General features: G+C 55.7%; 6 protein-coding genes across 6 annotated transcripts; 3 read left to right on the top strand and 3 right to left on the bottom strand.

Moving 5' to 3' along the window:
• Window positions 1–917: 917 nt before the first annotated feature.
• BGZ61DRAFT_528831 (uncharacterized protein) lies at window positions 918–4,158 on the top strand (the record flags this gene model as incomplete). Its single annotated transcript, XM_046253315.1, has 3 exons — window positions 918–2,116; window positions 2,167–3,861; window positions 3,927–4,158. 3 exons carry the CDS (start codon window positions 918–920, stop codon window positions 4,156–4,158), a joined length of 3,126 nt encoding a protein of 1,041 aa, XP_046108348.1.
• Window positions 4,159–5,230: 1,072 nt separating this feature from the next.
• BGZ61DRAFT_474227 (uncharacterized protein) lies at window positions 5,231–6,778 on the bottom strand (the record flags this gene model as incomplete). The annotated part of the gene is made up of 1 exon (XM_046248555.1): window positions 5,231–6,778. One exon carries the CDS (start codon window positions 6,776–6,778, stop codon window positions 5,231–5,233), a length of 1,548 nt encoding a protein of 515 aa, XP_046108347.1.
• A 107-nt stretch (window positions 6,779–6,885) lies between these two features.
• On the top strand, window positions 6,886–7,623 carry BGZ61DRAFT_162355 (uncharacterized protein). The gene has a single exon (XM_046237477.1). It carries the CDS (start codon window positions 6,993–6,995, stop codon window positions 7,563–7,565), a length of 573 nt encoding a protein of 190 aa, XP_046108346.1. The 5' UTR covers window positions 6,886–6,992; the 3' UTR covers window positions 7,566–7,623.
• Window positions 7,624–8,351: 728 nt separating this feature from the next.
• On the top strand, window positions 8,352–9,012 carry BGZ61DRAFT_444838 (uncharacterized protein). The gene has a single exon (XM_046245005.1). The coding sequence runs from the start codon at window positions 8,358–8,360 to the stop codon at window positions 8,667–8,669; it is 312 nt and encodes a 103-aa protein (XP_046108345.1). The 5' UTR covers window positions 8,352–8,357; the 3' UTR covers window positions 8,670–9,012.
• A 17-nt stretch (window positions 9,013–9,029) lies between these two features.
• Window positions 9,030–10,072, bottom strand: BGZ61DRAFT_585367 (uncharacterized protein). Its single transcript, XM_046256398.1, has 3 exons — window positions 9,692–10,072; window positions 9,565–9,606; window positions 9,030–9,477 (listed from the first exon to the last, which is right to left on the bottom strand). Exons 1-3 carry the CDS (start codon window positions 9,735–9,737, stop codon window positions 9,275–9,277), a joined length of 291 nt encoding a protein of 96 aa, XP_046108344.1. The 5' UTR covers window positions 9,738–10,072; the 3' UTR covers window positions 9,030–9,274.
• Window positions 10,073–11,737: 1,665 nt separating this feature from the next.
• On the bottom strand, window positions 11,738–14,184 carry BGZ61DRAFT_565574 (uncharacterized protein; the record flags this gene model as incomplete). The annotated part of the gene is made up of 4 exons (XM_046255905.1): window positions 13,352–14,184; window positions 13,011–13,196; window positions 12,304–12,925; window positions 11,738–11,943 (listed from the first exon to the last, which is right to left on the bottom strand). The coding sequence occupies exons 1-4, from the start codon at window positions 13,916–13,918 to the stop codon at window positions 11,738–11,740; spliced, it is 1,581 nt and encodes a 526-aa protein (XP_046108343.1). The 5' UTR covers window positions 13,919–14,184.
• Between the last annotated feature and the right edge of the window lie 265 nt (window positions 14,185–14,449).

Genomic DNA, 14,449 nt, shown 5'->3' with positions numbered 1-14,449 from the left:
TTTCGGAGCGTGGTGCGTTTGAGAGCACTGTGCAGGACGAGAAAGCGTCAGGATCGGCTTAGTCTGGTGGTGTGAAAAGGCCTCACTACAGCATTGATATGCACACGCTATCTGTCGTGCGGGATCCCTTGGTCACTCGTGGATGGAGGAGGTTGGGGGCATGTCGTAAATCATCCGCATGGATTCGTATGTAGTACCTTCTCGCGGTCTTGAGCCCGCGGTCTTGAGCCAACGACCGCGGTTCTCTGATGGTGGGACCATTGGGAATAGTCCAACCGATTCCCAGCGCAACCCTGTCTTGGTAGAGGCACCTGACATTTGCACAACTCGGCTGAGGAAGAGCGGGACGAGAAACGCGGGCGCGCAAGAGCAAAAAAAAGAGGAGAGGAAGCGCCTGGCGGAGAAACAAGTCTGCAAGTGCACGCAAGGTTCTCGTTACATCAGTCGGCTCAAGCTCGAGACACGGGACTCGAGATTCAAAACTCGAGGTTCAAGGCTCAATCAAGGCTCGAGGCTCGAGGCTTGAGGCTCAAGGCGCACAGTTGCCAGAACTCGAGCACAGCGGTTTTCAGCCGCCACTCACCCGCTGACGCGCACTCAGCTAACTCAGCTCGCTCTGATCGGCAGAGCGCACTACAACACCCCAACAGCGAAGTTCACGGGCAGACCTTTCCGAGCCCGGACCACATTAACCGCGCAATTCCTCTTCCTGCGGACTCATTCTCTCATCCATTTCGCGAATGAGGATTTCAGCGTTCCCTGACGACCTGACGACCTGATAGCGACGAGATAGCACTTGTCCCCCGCAATAGCTGCACGGTTGTTGCTGGTAGCGGGTCGCGAGCGATCCTTGTCGCCCGGCTAAGGTACGGCGATTTAGCTGTGCGAGGACTAAAAACTCAACCCGGCTGCCCACCATGAAGCAGCAGCCTCAGCCCAAGCCCAAGCCTCCACGTCGCCTTCGACATGCTGCCATGAGAGACGACCAAAGACCTAATGACCAAGGAGAACGGGCTCGAACCGAGCGAGAGGTGAAGCCCTCGCCTCGACCAGGATCGCCCCGCGAGCCCCGCCACGGTTCCGACGCCAGAGCCCGTCATCGCCCTTTGGCTAAACCTGAGCCTTCATCCAACCGTCGCCACCATTCCCGCGATCGCAGCCGTGGCCGTGACCGTGACCGTGACCGTGACCGTGATAGAGACCGACACCCCTCGTCTGAACCTACGCGCCGAGCTGTCGACACGGACGACCTGATCCCTCGCTACCGAGCTGGGAGGGACCGACATCGCGACTCCTCCGACAAGCCACGCCGCCGAAGTCGATCCCGGTCTCGAAGTCGGGACCGCGGCGGCCGAGACTCCTCATCCCCGAACAAGCGGCACCGGAGTCGAAGCCCTTCCTTGACCACAGCCCATCGCAAGAGGTCCCGACGAGATCGAAGCCCACGGGCCAGGACACGGGACTACAGCCCCGAGTCCACTTCGAGGAAGCACGGCCGGCACTCGTCTCGTGATCGACGGAAGTCATCACCACGTCGCCACGCCCGCTCCCCTAAATCGCCATCACGAGTAGACGAGACGCAATCCCGTTTAACACGTCGCTCTCGCTCCCGTTCGCTGGCGAGAGGAGACACGGGGTCACGCCGTTCCGATCGTGAATCTCGGTCAGACAAACCACGCCACCGATCACGAAGTCGCTCGGTGACACCCGAGGGACGGAACTCGTCATCCCGTCGACCTGGCCCTTCGGCTCGTGGAGATTACCCTGAAGTCCCGTCCAATTCAGCGCGTGATCGGGCCTTGGACCCTGAACGTCGGTCCTCTCAGCGGCCTGCGCCGCCGCGGTCTCCCAAGGCCGGCCGAGACCGAAGGCATCGAGACGAATCCCTGGACCGCCGCCATTCCTCGAGGTCCGACATCGACGAAGATATGACGTCCCGGGGTGGCCATCGAGGAGGCTACAATCCCCTGTACTCTCATAAGTCGCATCACGGGGGTGATCCTCGGGGATACTCTCAATCCCCCCAACCCGGAGGCTCTTATCAAACCTCGCCGTCACAGTCGCCTTACGGAGCCAACCGCAACGGATGGAGTAACCAGCAATACTCACCACAACAGTAAGAATATCCTCGACATCCTCTGACGTCAATGCTAATAAAACATGTAGACAATACCCACCCCAACATTCCCATGGTGGAAACTACGGTCCCCCAAATGGACCGTCAGGACCTTACTATTCCAACCCACCCCATTCTCCTCCGCACTCAGCCCCCAGCGGACCCATGCAGCAATACCCTCAGGGCAATTACCGTGGAGGATATCGCGGTGGCGGTTTCCGAGGCGGTTTCCCCAACCGGGGCGGCCATCGAGCTGGCTTCAAGAATGCACACTGGAGTTCTGGGAACCAAGGACCCCCCCGAGGGCATCACGAGGATTCTAACAATGGGCGGTTTAACAATTCAAGTGCACAGGGTGACAACGGCGATGGCAACCCGGATGCCATGGACATTGAAGGCACTCCCTTCCGGCCGTCTCAGAATTCACAGGTAGAGGACGCGGACAAAGAGAGAGAAGACGAGGATAATGCGATGTCGCCTCCAAACCGACAACCTCCTTCGGGGCCAGGTTCTCAGTCTCAGGCAGGCTCCTCTGGCAAATTCAGCTTCGCCTTTAAGCCCTCCAAGCCGACCCCAGCGGCCCCGAAACCCGAGATATCACAAAAGTTCAACGCAGCACCGCCACGCAGAGAACCTCCCAAGGAGAACCGAGACCGAGATCGCGAACCACCCCGTAGCGCGCCGACTGAACCTGCCTCGGCGCGTTCACGTCATGACTTCCGCAATCCCCCAGATGGGCCCAGGGCCACAACAGTGAGGATGCGAAAGGTCAAGAAGTTGATGAGGCGACCGAAGCCCCGGCCAACCCTCCCGGCCGATCTCGTGGACTCAGAATCAGTATTTTTCCGAAAGCCTGGAAACGAATCCGTCGTCGGCTCAGGAACCTATGGCAAGGTTTTCAAGGGTCTCAATGTCTACACCAAAGGCCTTGTGGCACTAAAGCGAATTCGCATGGAGGGAGAACGAGATGGGTTCCCAGTCACTGCCGTGCGAGAGATTAAGCTGTTGCAGTCCCTCAGACATATCAACATCGTCAACCTGCAGGAGGTTATGGTTGAAAAGAACGACTGCTTCATGGTCTTTGAGTACATGTCTCATGATCTCACTGGTCTCTTAAACCATCCCTCCTTCAAGCTAGACCCCGCCCAGAAGAAGCATCTCGCCAAGCAACTGTTTGAAGGGTTGGACTACCTCCACATCAGAGGAGTCCTCCATCGAGACATCAAGGCTGCCAACATCCTCGTTAGCAATGAGGGCATCCTCAAGCTTGCTGATTTTGGTCTTGCACGCTTCTATGCCAAGCGTCATCAGCTGGATTATACGAACCGAGTCATCACCATCTGGTATCGGTCACCGGAATTGTTGCTTGGAGAAACCAAATACACTGCTGCGGTTGATGTGTGGAGTGCCGCGTGTGTAATGGTTGAGATATTCACACGGAATGCCATCTTCACCGGTGATGGAACCGAGCTGAGCCAACTCGAGAAGATTTACAACATCCTGGGGACACCGAATCGTCAGGAGTGGCCTGGCCTTGTTGATATGGCTTGGTTCGAGCTGCTTCGCCCAACTGCCAAACGGAAGAACATCTTCGCAGAGAAGTACCGGGACAGAATGACCGAGGCTGGCTTTGATCTTTTGACCGCCATGTTCCGCTACGACCCTGCCAAACGTCCCAACGCTGCCGAGGTGCTCCAACATGCCTACTTCACTACAGAGGAACCGTCTCCACGCCAGGCAATAGAGTAAGTCGACCGTTCCTCGCCCATGGGCCCATTTGCAGCAGACATACTAACAGCATCGTTTCTAGACTCGCAAAAATTGACGGAGACTGGCACGAGTTTGAGTCCAAGGCACTCCGCAAGGAGAACGAGCGCCGAGACCGAGAGGCCCGGAAAGCTGCCAAGGACGGCCCATCCCGGGACAAGGAAAAGGAGAAGAAGCGTGCCAACGAAGGAAGTGACCAACAACGAGAGGCGAAGCGTGTCCAGGTCGACAAGAATCAGAAGGCGAACCCAGGCAAGCCCCCCGCCAAATCATAAGCCTTGCCACGCAACAACTCCATACACGTATTCCGACGTTCTGTTTCTCATTCGGGGGTCACGTCTTTTCGTTATTGCACAACCACGTCAGCTTCTCTCACGGGAAGTAATTCGTGCTCTGTCTGATTTTGCCCGGGACTATGCCCGGTTGTGTCCTTTATTCACAAACCAACAGCGATTTTTTTGGTTTCTTCATTTTTCTTTTACCTGGGAACTGGCGTTTGCCTTCGCAACTACGCATCAGCCTTTGATAGCGAAACGGTGGTTCTGGTATTTTATTTGGTTTGGCTTTGACTTGGGCCTTGGGCATGAGACGTCAATGACATGGCACGGCATGGCGAGCTGGGATGGTCTCGGATTGGAATGGGACCAGGATGGGATTGAGGTAGGGTGGATGAGTTGATTTACATTGTGCTGTGTACTATACCTATATCTGGCTGGACACAATAGATAAGGAAGAGAGAAGGCCATTCCGTCATAAGAGGGGGAGACAATAATACGAATGATGCTACAAGGGACTTCAATCATGAGCCAGAGGTGAGCCAATGGGGCTGGACAGTTGTCCTATTTCAGGATAAGCAAACTCCCTGTATTTGATATCCTGAAGATCCTCATCTCAGAAGATCTTCATCTCACGATGCCATTATAATACAGCCATTTGGCTCCCCAATCTCCTGCACATATAAGCCCCACCTCTCCAGAGATCCGTTCTGTATACGATCTGATATCCGATCTTTTCCTCTCCGCACCCATCTCGAGTACCCACCCATTTGTTGTACGTCGTAACTTCGTAAAATTTCGTCAATGTCGTAACCGGTCATTCATACTATTCCAAATGAAATAGAAGACAACGGCAGAATAAAAACCAGGGTGTTGAAGTTCCCTCATGCCAGTCGTTGGCCTACCAATGCCTGCCACAGCGCTGTGGTATGGGGGGTTCGCGTCCGCGTTCGCAGGACGTCCTCCCGACCAGCTGCTCCAGGCCAAGGAAGGTTGCGAGCAATAATTCATACTTGATGCAACTTTTACTTTTGGAGAGTTCTGTTTTCCTCTCGTGTGATTGTTGTATAGTTTAGGGGTAGGCAACAGCCTCAATTCCTTTTCCTTTGACATCAGTCGATTTGAGGAGCTCTCGTAAGCTTCCCTCTGCACGACCCTTGGGGGTTGGTGATGATTCCGAGGGGCGCCAAGTCATCCAGCCACTCAGTGTTGAGATGATGCTGTTCCTCGGGTTTGGAGGGTCCACGGGGGACATCGATCCATGGACAATAGGTTGAGCAGGCCCCTGGGGCGAGACCAGTTTTCTCTTCTTAGGCGTGCTGCGGTGCTCCTTCTGCGGTGGTTCAGGCGCAGTGCGGATCTCGAGTTGACTGCTAGAGGTCCGAGGATGAGCTGGTTCGCTTACTAGACCAATAGCCGAATTTCTAGGAGAAGTCGTATCACTGAGGACCAGGCTTTGCCGGGAACCATCGATGAGAGCCAGAGACCCGGACCTCCTTGCACGTGGAATCCTAGGGGGCGAATCGTCCACTTGAGATGGGTTGGCTTCGGAGCCGCTTTGAGAGGACTTGGATGATCCATTCCTTGATCCCTTTTTCGTGGCCCTGCCACGGACATCCTCAGCAATCTCAGCCGCGGACTTTTTCTTGGACTTGTCCTCATCAGAAGACCGACTGGATGACATGATTGTTTCCAGAGTTCCCATAGCCCGACTATTCCTCCTCACTCCCATTGGCCTCCTTCTCTGGCGCCTCATATTCCTCTCGTCATCAGAAGAGACAACCTGGAGCGTGGGTCCCTGGGAATCCTGGGTCTGAACGCTTTCTGCCAAGAACGAAGAGCCCGAGCCGTGAGGGGCATAATGGACTTCGTACTGGTTGCTGAGTGAATACCGGGACTTGGCACATATCTCAGCGATCCGGTCAAGATCGGCATTGATGTCGGTGCCTGGATTCTCGTCTTCTAGGTGAGCCATGAAACTCTTGAAGCGAAATGCATCAATGGGTGGGAGTTTGGCCTCCTCGGGTCCATCAAGACGTTTCTTGGCGCGAGTCCGAGCCATGGTTCCCAGCATTCCATTCCTGGCGGGTGTAAGGCTGGCAGTGAATGGAAGCACACGCCTCACAATGGCAGCTGGTCCGCCACTGTCTGATACGGCCGTGCGAGCGCCTCCACCGTTGACAATGATAACACCGCGGTCAGTGCTTATAGGACGACTCGGTAGCGGCGAATAGTAGCTACGAACTATGACAGGCTGGGAGTAGGTGCTGTTCTGGGCACCGGTGGATTTTGCGTATCTGTGGCGGCTGGGGAAGTTGTGGTTGAACTCGCGGAGGGCCGAGGTACGGTGCTGAGCTGTTGAATCATCCACGGGGATAGGCTTGCCTTCTGCTGTAGAGGGGACGAGACTGGTCGACGAGGTATTGGACTGGAAGAGCGGCGGGAATGAGAAGGGGAGGGAGTGTCGACGAGACTTGGCAGGGCCAAGGGCGGACGAGGTAGAGGCGGCGTTAGAGGCGGAGTTGGAGGCGGCAGTGGAGGCAGGTGGGTGAGGGCGGTGGTATGGAGGAGGAGGGTATTGCGGAGGTCGAGCCGGAGGCTGAACGGTAGAGGGCGTCATGGCGGAAGTGTCAACGGCCGGCGTGGTGGAGCAGGTATATATAGATATATACAACTGGCGTCGCGGCAGCAGCTCAGTGGAGCATGGAGGTCAAGACGCGGTACAGGTTACACGTCAAGATGTCGTATGGGGGAAAGGGTGTGCGTAGGCGGCGATGATCTGGCAGTAGTGGCAGTTCGTAGTTGTGGTTGACCGACGGGACTTGCTGTCGGCCATGCAGCAGGATAGCAGATGTCGTCAACTGAGTGGCGGCGGGCGGCAAGGGGGAGCAGAAGCGGAAGGCGAAGGAAGGGGGAGTGGAGAGGGAGAGCGCTGGGGAGAGCGGCCAGAACCAGTTAGGACATGCTGGCCAGCAGCTGGACGAGGAAGCGAGGAAGCGAGGAAGTGTTTCTTGGTCGCCGCCGTAGTCTTGTTCGTGGTGTCGTCCAGGCGTCCGGTCTGCGATGCGATGCGCTGCCACGACGTGGTGGTGGAGACGCTGGGATGCAGGATGCAAAAAAACGGTGGGCGGAGGAGAGATAGGTACCTAGGTAGGTACCAAGTACGGAGTACCTACTCTGGCTGCAGCGTGTCCTGGCAGGTCCGCGGTGCAGGCAGGGACGACTCGGATGTACGAAGTACACTTGCTCTCTGGCGAGCAGGAGAAACGACAAGGGAAGGAAGGGCAAGCAGCAAGCACGGCCGCGGTCGACGTCGACGCCGAGGAAGGAGACGGGGGTGGGTCGTTTTCCGGGGGTTGTTGGCGGCGGCAGGTGAGACACGACGACGGACGGAACTTAGCTTTTAGAGAGAGGGAGATGGGAGGGAAAGGCCAGAAAGGGGGGGACCCAAGACACGGCGAAACGTGGGGGGGTTGGATTTGATTCCGCTTCTTCGCTTTGCTTTGCTGTCGTCTGCGGTGCTCAGTTTTTCCTGCTGCTGCTGAAAAAAAAAATATGCTGGACGGTGAATGGGGAATAATTAGCAAATGCAAAGCGACAAGAGACGCCAGATGCACGAGTGTCGTGGCTGTCGTCCAGAGGGTGATGCCCCGTCTGTGCCGGCCCCGCGCTCGTCGTGATTGGCTCCACGCTTGAATGGTCCCTCCCAGAAGATGCACCACGCACCACCACTACCACCCCCGGCCGCTCACAGCTTTTACTCCAACCAAATACTTTACCCTACAGACCAGACGTGCCATTGGCGAAGAGACGAGGCAAAAGGTACTTTGTACGACCGGCTCGGTGTGATGTGGCTCAAATCACTGCTCCCCGTTTTGTTTTGGCCCGGTTGCTTTTTGCTTCGACTGCTGAGAGCGAGCGACTCGCGTGACAGGATGAGATAATTCTCGTCGACAATCCCCGCACCGGAGACGATCAACAAACGAACAATATCCCCGGCAGCCCAGTAGTCCGTAAATGAGAACTGACTGACCCTCTGTTCTCTCCAATTGCCGCTCTGGCTAGTGATTCGGGCGAGAACCTTCACCGGCCATGATCCCCATTCGCCCACAACATGCCGCCTGGGTCCTCTCCAATTGGCCTAAACTCTCCCCAGTGACAACACATCGTCCGGTACCTTTTCCTGCTTAAATGGGCGCATGCCTTATACAGTACCGTACATGATGAGCCATCCTGCAATCTGCCTGGTCTGTCGCCTCGACCAAACAACGCGGGGGTTCAATGTTCATCGCCCGCCTCTTCCATCGCCCTCTACGGATGATGATTGGTATCTCTGCCCTGCTATCCTATCTCCCCGCCACACACGGCAGACGACATCCCGCGAGGTAAACACCTCCGCACAACCGCACAACCGCACAACCGCACGTATCCGCGCATATCCAGTGACCAACAAGCTACGCTGGATTGATTCCCGTCAATGCGCTGTACGTCCAGCTTGCCCTGCATATTAATCCCCCTCCCCGGCGACCCCGTAACGCCGCATCCAGCCGACCACCGTCGTCATGTTGATAGCATGTCTGATGGTATTCCATCCCGGGCTACAGGTGGTCGAATTTACAGGCATATTCCTGACTCCTCGCCGCTCGGATATGTCTTATATTTTCTTCTTTTTTGTGCCAGTGGCGCTGCTGCATGCAGCGAGGCGTGGTGGTGGCGTCGGTCGTGTCATTGCCAACGCAGTCTACAGGGTCACACCCGGATTGACTAGCTGGCGGTTCACTCAACGCTTGGAATTCCGCCCTTCTTCACACTGGGCCGTATTTGGCAATTCCTATGACACGAATGCACCTCGGTTCGAAATCACTCTTCGGCGAATTTCCATGATCCATGATATTAACCTTGCCTCCTAACTAGAATGTGACGAGACCGCCTCCGTACGCCTGCGTGTGCCAAACATACATGACTTCAGCCACACGTGATGGTATCCGCTATTGCCCCTCTAACTGTCTCGGTCTTCCATTCGTTTGTCGATGCCTGCATAATGTAACTGTGACCCTCGACTCCTTCACCTTGTTCCTTCGGTGTAACCGTCTCGTCATCCGTATGCGCATATCTATTAAACCGTTGTCTGGACAATTGTACCGTAGCTCTGTCCACCCGTCTGCACGTGGTCCGAATAAACGCCGGGCGCCGGTCCGGTAGCAAAGCGGCCCTCGCGAGCCTGCTCTCGTCGGTCATAGTACACATACTCGAGGTAAAAGGCGTGAATGTGGCCCGGCAGATAGCCCAGGAGCGTCAGGCAAATGTTGATGAAGAGATCTGCCCACACGTGTCAGCCAGTTGCCCCTTCTGGCCGCAGCCACTCAGGAAGAATTCCCCTCAATGGGGGAAAGAGGTCAAACTCACCCATGCCACATCCGGCGACGGCATAGACTCCGATGGGAGGGCCTGGAGAAGATCAGTTAGCCATGTGTACCCCGTACCCCGCGCCAGGTCCTTCGCTGCGACTCCAGGTTTGGGAGGGGTGACGTACACAGGATGGTGATGACGACGAGAAGGACAGCTGAGACGACACCCATTTTGACGGCTGCTGCGTGGCTGCGTTGCGATTGAGCGATGGTATGCGTGCGCGTGCTTGTGCGCGTGTGTTGATCGATCAGATCAGACGTAAGTGAGCTGTTGTGTGCTGTAGTGTGCTGTAAGCGGGGTTGTGTGAAGTGAGAAACTTGTAAACGTGCACCGTCTCGATCGAACAAATGATTAGAGTCTTGCAGGAGGAAAAGTGTTAAAAAAGTAACCACGGAGAGAGGACTTCCTTCTTAATCACAAACGTATAAGCCCCTCCGCCGCGTAACGTAACGTGATGGCGTTCCAAAGTGAGACCTTGGCTGCTGCCTCAGACCGTGACGTGGTGGTCGTCGGTCTATGACGTAGACCATTGACGAGCCGGCAAGCACGTGAGCAGAGCCATGCCCACATTTTCTCATGCTTCAGTCTTCGTTTCTCAAGGCCTCTTAGCTGGCTGGGGACTCATACGCCAAAGTCAATTGATATTGTAGTCCGAAGTTTAAGTTGTCGCGAACAAATTAGACGGAAATGAAAACAAACCGCGTCCAACCCCAGCATTCCAGTAATAATAATTCAAGTCCCTCGACACGGGTTTGTGTGTTCAAATCGGAGGTTTCTCCCACCCGCACTCGCACACACAGTGCCCAGACTGGAGGGATGCAACCGTCGCCTGCATCATCTCCCTGTGTGATGTGAAAATAATTCGCCGTTGGGAACGTTATCGTGGTAGCACTTGATAAAACCCGATGCATTCCACCCCGATCTCGCTCTGCTAACCTTGCCGGTCCTATTTTGTGCTGCCCTAGAATATCGAGGACAAGAACGTACAATGTTTGTTGACTGTCTCGTGCGGGATTGGAGATGCAGGTGGCCTCCCGAGACAGCATACGCGCAGGCGAATCGACTTGCTCTTGGGAATTGGGGCCTAAAAATAGCCACGGGAGGCGTTGAATGCGCGTTGTGCTAGCCGTCCCGAGACATAATATAAAACCCTGTAGGCCGAGCAATATTCAGAAAGTCCTCGGTATATCAGCCTACTTCACGAGGCACTTGCCCTGCAGGCCAACATACCGACACTCTCGTGCTTACCTAGGTAGGTATGCATTGATACGGACAATTGAATCCAATTCAGTTGGTTGCGAACAAGGGAAGCCTTGTGGCGTTACATAAGGTTCCCGGCTCTCAACAAGCTACTTTGGTTTCCCGTAGCAATTTACAGGTAAAATTCGGGAACCAGTGGCCGCTAATGGTGGGAGAGTCCGCCTAAGCCGAAAGTACAGGGCACTCCATAACTACGATTATTCTCGGCCACAGCATCCGAAGGAGTGCAGCTTTTGGCACCAGGTAACGTTATGGATGGTTGGTTCGTTCCAACCTGTCGGATGAGATCCATGTGTATCTTTGCCTTCCCGCTTCCGCGCCGGCAACGGGAGGGGCCCCGGAAAACTTTCCAGCCGGCGCGGCTTCAGGGGCCGAGGGCACTGAATCAGCAAGCCTTAGCCCCTTGTGTTACGATATGGACAGCGGCGGCCCGCTGATGGTTCAACCGGTTGAGGTAAGTAGGCGGTTGGAACGGTGGCCGCGTTCCCGAGTTCCCGATATCGCTTGCATTCGCTGTTGAGAGTTCAGGCTGCCTGCGTCCTACATCGCGCAGCGAGATTGTATCGTCGACTGTTTGCATTGTCACAACTATGGGGAGCTCAGAAAGAGTTCAAAAAGGTAAAAGAAGATGAGGGCGGTTACCTGCAGGCGAGTTCTGGAAGCTTGGCTACGGCCGTTACGGCCTTGGTGAGTATCATCACGACTCCGGACCGGAACCCCTGAGCATGTAAGACCATCAACGGTCGAATCGGGGTTTCATGATTGCCGTCCGTCCGAAGAAATGCGAGGTTCAAGGTAAGCGAGAAGGAGATGAATGACTCGATGTGTTGACAGGAGGGGCCATGTATTCAGGTGTAGGTTGAGCGATGATGAAAGGGTACACCGCCCCGACCCTATTTCTTGATGCATATCATATATGAGATAGGTCAGAATGTCTTGCCTGCTGTTTGGAGACGGTTGTGATGGAGTACTGGGAAGGAGGGGGCAGCGACATCATTGTGGACTGATGTTGTGGGAGCGAGATGACACCTCGCCCAGGCCGGCATGTCGGGTCTCCGCAAAGGTGGGACTCGTCTGCAAGGCCAACCTTTGACATTTTTGCCCCATTTTGGTGTCCTAGCACAGTATTTGCGTACAAATGCGTGACTGGGGAGATGCAACAGAGAGTGTGGTTTGTTGCCTTGGGTAGGGCGGCTCAAGACTTGAGCCCTGCACGTGGAGAACAAGGGAATAGCTTCTTTTCCGGGGGGCCGACCCGACAAGCGGGAGAGGAAGCGCCAATAGTTTGGCACAAGCCTTGGAACTCCGGTGTTAATAAAGAGTTCAGGCAAGGCTGTTGTCATTTTTGTCTTTTGCCTCATCTTTTGGTATGCCGTTATTTAAGCAGCGTAGGCTCGTACAGTACATCAAATCCATACTGGTTACTGTACAGAGTACGGATACGGCCTGGGTGATTCGGATCCCAACCTGACATACCTTGTTGCCCTCGGGGCGGGTGTGACACAGGGACATAGGGGCAAGCCGTTCCCTCGTTCCCTCGTTCCTTATTCACACGGCATGACACTGTACAGACACGGTAGAGAGAGGGGTTTGGCTTGATATGTGTGTGTGTGTGTGTGTGTGTGAGTGTGAGCTGTCTTGTTGTCGATGTGGTGTGCATGTGTGGGTGGTCCCCGTTTGGAGCTGCGCGGGTACGGCGCAAACATACGCGCCTCACTGATTGGTAATCTAGCCGTCGAGAACATGAATGGATGGGTAAAATAGGTACGTCGGTTGGTAAACTGGCCCGGACTTTCGTTTGCTGCTCCATATCGATATCCTGCGGAAGCTGTGGAAAGAGGCCGCCGCGAGTTGATGGCCGTGGGCGCGTAGTCGTTGAGACTGTACTGTGATCGGAGGGTGATGTGAAAGTGTGTCCATGTGCATATGCAGGCGTTTGCGTGTGCTGTGTGGCGCGGCGAGGTATCTCGGTCTCTTTGATGCTCAACAACGTGCGAGAGTTAAAGCGGGTGACTCCGGCGTCGCCTGAAGCTGTTGCGCTTTCGGTGGTGAATTGTGACGAACACGATTCGACTTTCCCTCCATTGTCACCCTCCACCTGAACCAGTCGCCCGTGCACATTTCCAGGCCTGGAGCGGGAGCGGGAGCAGGGAGCAGTTCCAAACGGGACAATATCACCTTACCTCACCTCGTGGTGTTTGTAGTTTGTGATTGAGGTAGATATTGTCATGGGCCACGTATTCGTCCTTTGCTCGGTGTCTTTGACGACGACGATTACTTGATCGAGTCAGTGAGTACGGTGCCGAGATGCGAGATGCGAGATGCGAGATGATGTGTGGTGTCACTGTTGACATGTTGGGAGGCAGTACCTGGGAATTAGGTCTTTCACTGGCACGATCCTGGTTCTAAGCCCCAGCCGCCTAGGGGATGGAGGGAAGGATCGCGCGGTGGCCCCGGAAGGAAGCAGTTGAACTCAGGGGTGGTACTTGTGGATACACCAATTTCGCCTCGTGGCTGTAAGTACCGGTGCCAAGGTCGTCCGCCCCATCCCCATCCAAGCGGTCCGCAAAGCGCTGGAAGGGCCACTGCGCGCCCGTCTAAAAACGACTGAGCCCTTCTGGTGCTCCACTGGTAGCCCAGGGGCCGGCCAGCGTGGGTGACCTGGGCGTCGGGTCACAGGGGTCCTGGGCGGTTTGGACATATTCCCCGCTCCCCGAAAAGGACGGACGACGGACACCGCTCCAGCGGGCTCGGCACGCCTCTGCACGCTCTGCACGCTCTGCACGCTCTGCACACCCGCTGCAAAGGTCCTGTAACCGCTGTACGAAGCGCCGCCAGCCGTCAGAGCCAGCACGAGGTGAGAGGAAATAGCTCCCCCACAATCCCCGGAATGTGACCGCGGCATCTCGTCTCTCGCACTCGTCTTCTCCTCTTTTTGCCTTTCTCTCTGCTTCTCCTGCCAGCCTGGAGGATCGATTATTGGAGGGTAATTCCTGGTAATGGACATGACCGCTCTAACTATATTTTTTCCCTGTCGTTGTTCACCCATCCATTGCCTTTGTTCCCCTATCCCACTTTTCCCCACCAACATTAGTGGTGCTGGTCTCCAGCTAACTAGCAAGTACGTGGCCAGGTTTAGGACAGCGGCACTGTACAGTACAGTACAGTATAGTACCTACCAACCTGGGTAGCGCTGTAGTCAAGCCGGCGACGCAACCTACCGAACACAGCACAGCACTACACAAGCCCAGACTTACTGTGAACGCCCGCGGCCCTTTTTTTCCGTTGCTGTTTCGGCACGGTGCAACTGGAGACCTGGATCTGTCTGCCTTTGCCTCTCCTGAAGCTTTCCACTGGCCACTTCCGACTCCCGCCCAACTTTAACCACGCCCTCACCTCCCTCACCTCACCTCACCCAGCGCATCGCGACTTGGCCGGGCCACGGGCTAGTTGCAGACCTCTTACTTCTTTTCCCACTCTCGCACTTCGCCGAGCATTTCGTCTCGACGACCACCACGCGATCCCTTCGTCGTCGTCCCATCGTCGCCGTCGTCGCTGTCCAGCCGCGCCCTCCCCTCTGCGTCCTTCGCCCTCGGTCTCGTCCGACCGAACCCTCCGCAGC

The sequence above is a fragment of the Ilyonectria robusta genome (assembly GCF_021365365.1).
Source record: "Ilyonectria robusta strain PMI_751 chromosome Unknown BGZ61scaffold_4, whole genome shotgun sequence".
NCBI lineage: Eukaryota > Fungi > Ascomycota > Sordariomycetes > Hypocreales > Nectriaceae > Ilyonectria > Ilyonectria robusta.
The sequence above is the reverse complement of the archived record's forward strand: the minus strand, read 5'-3'. Positions and strand labels throughout refer to the sequence as shown.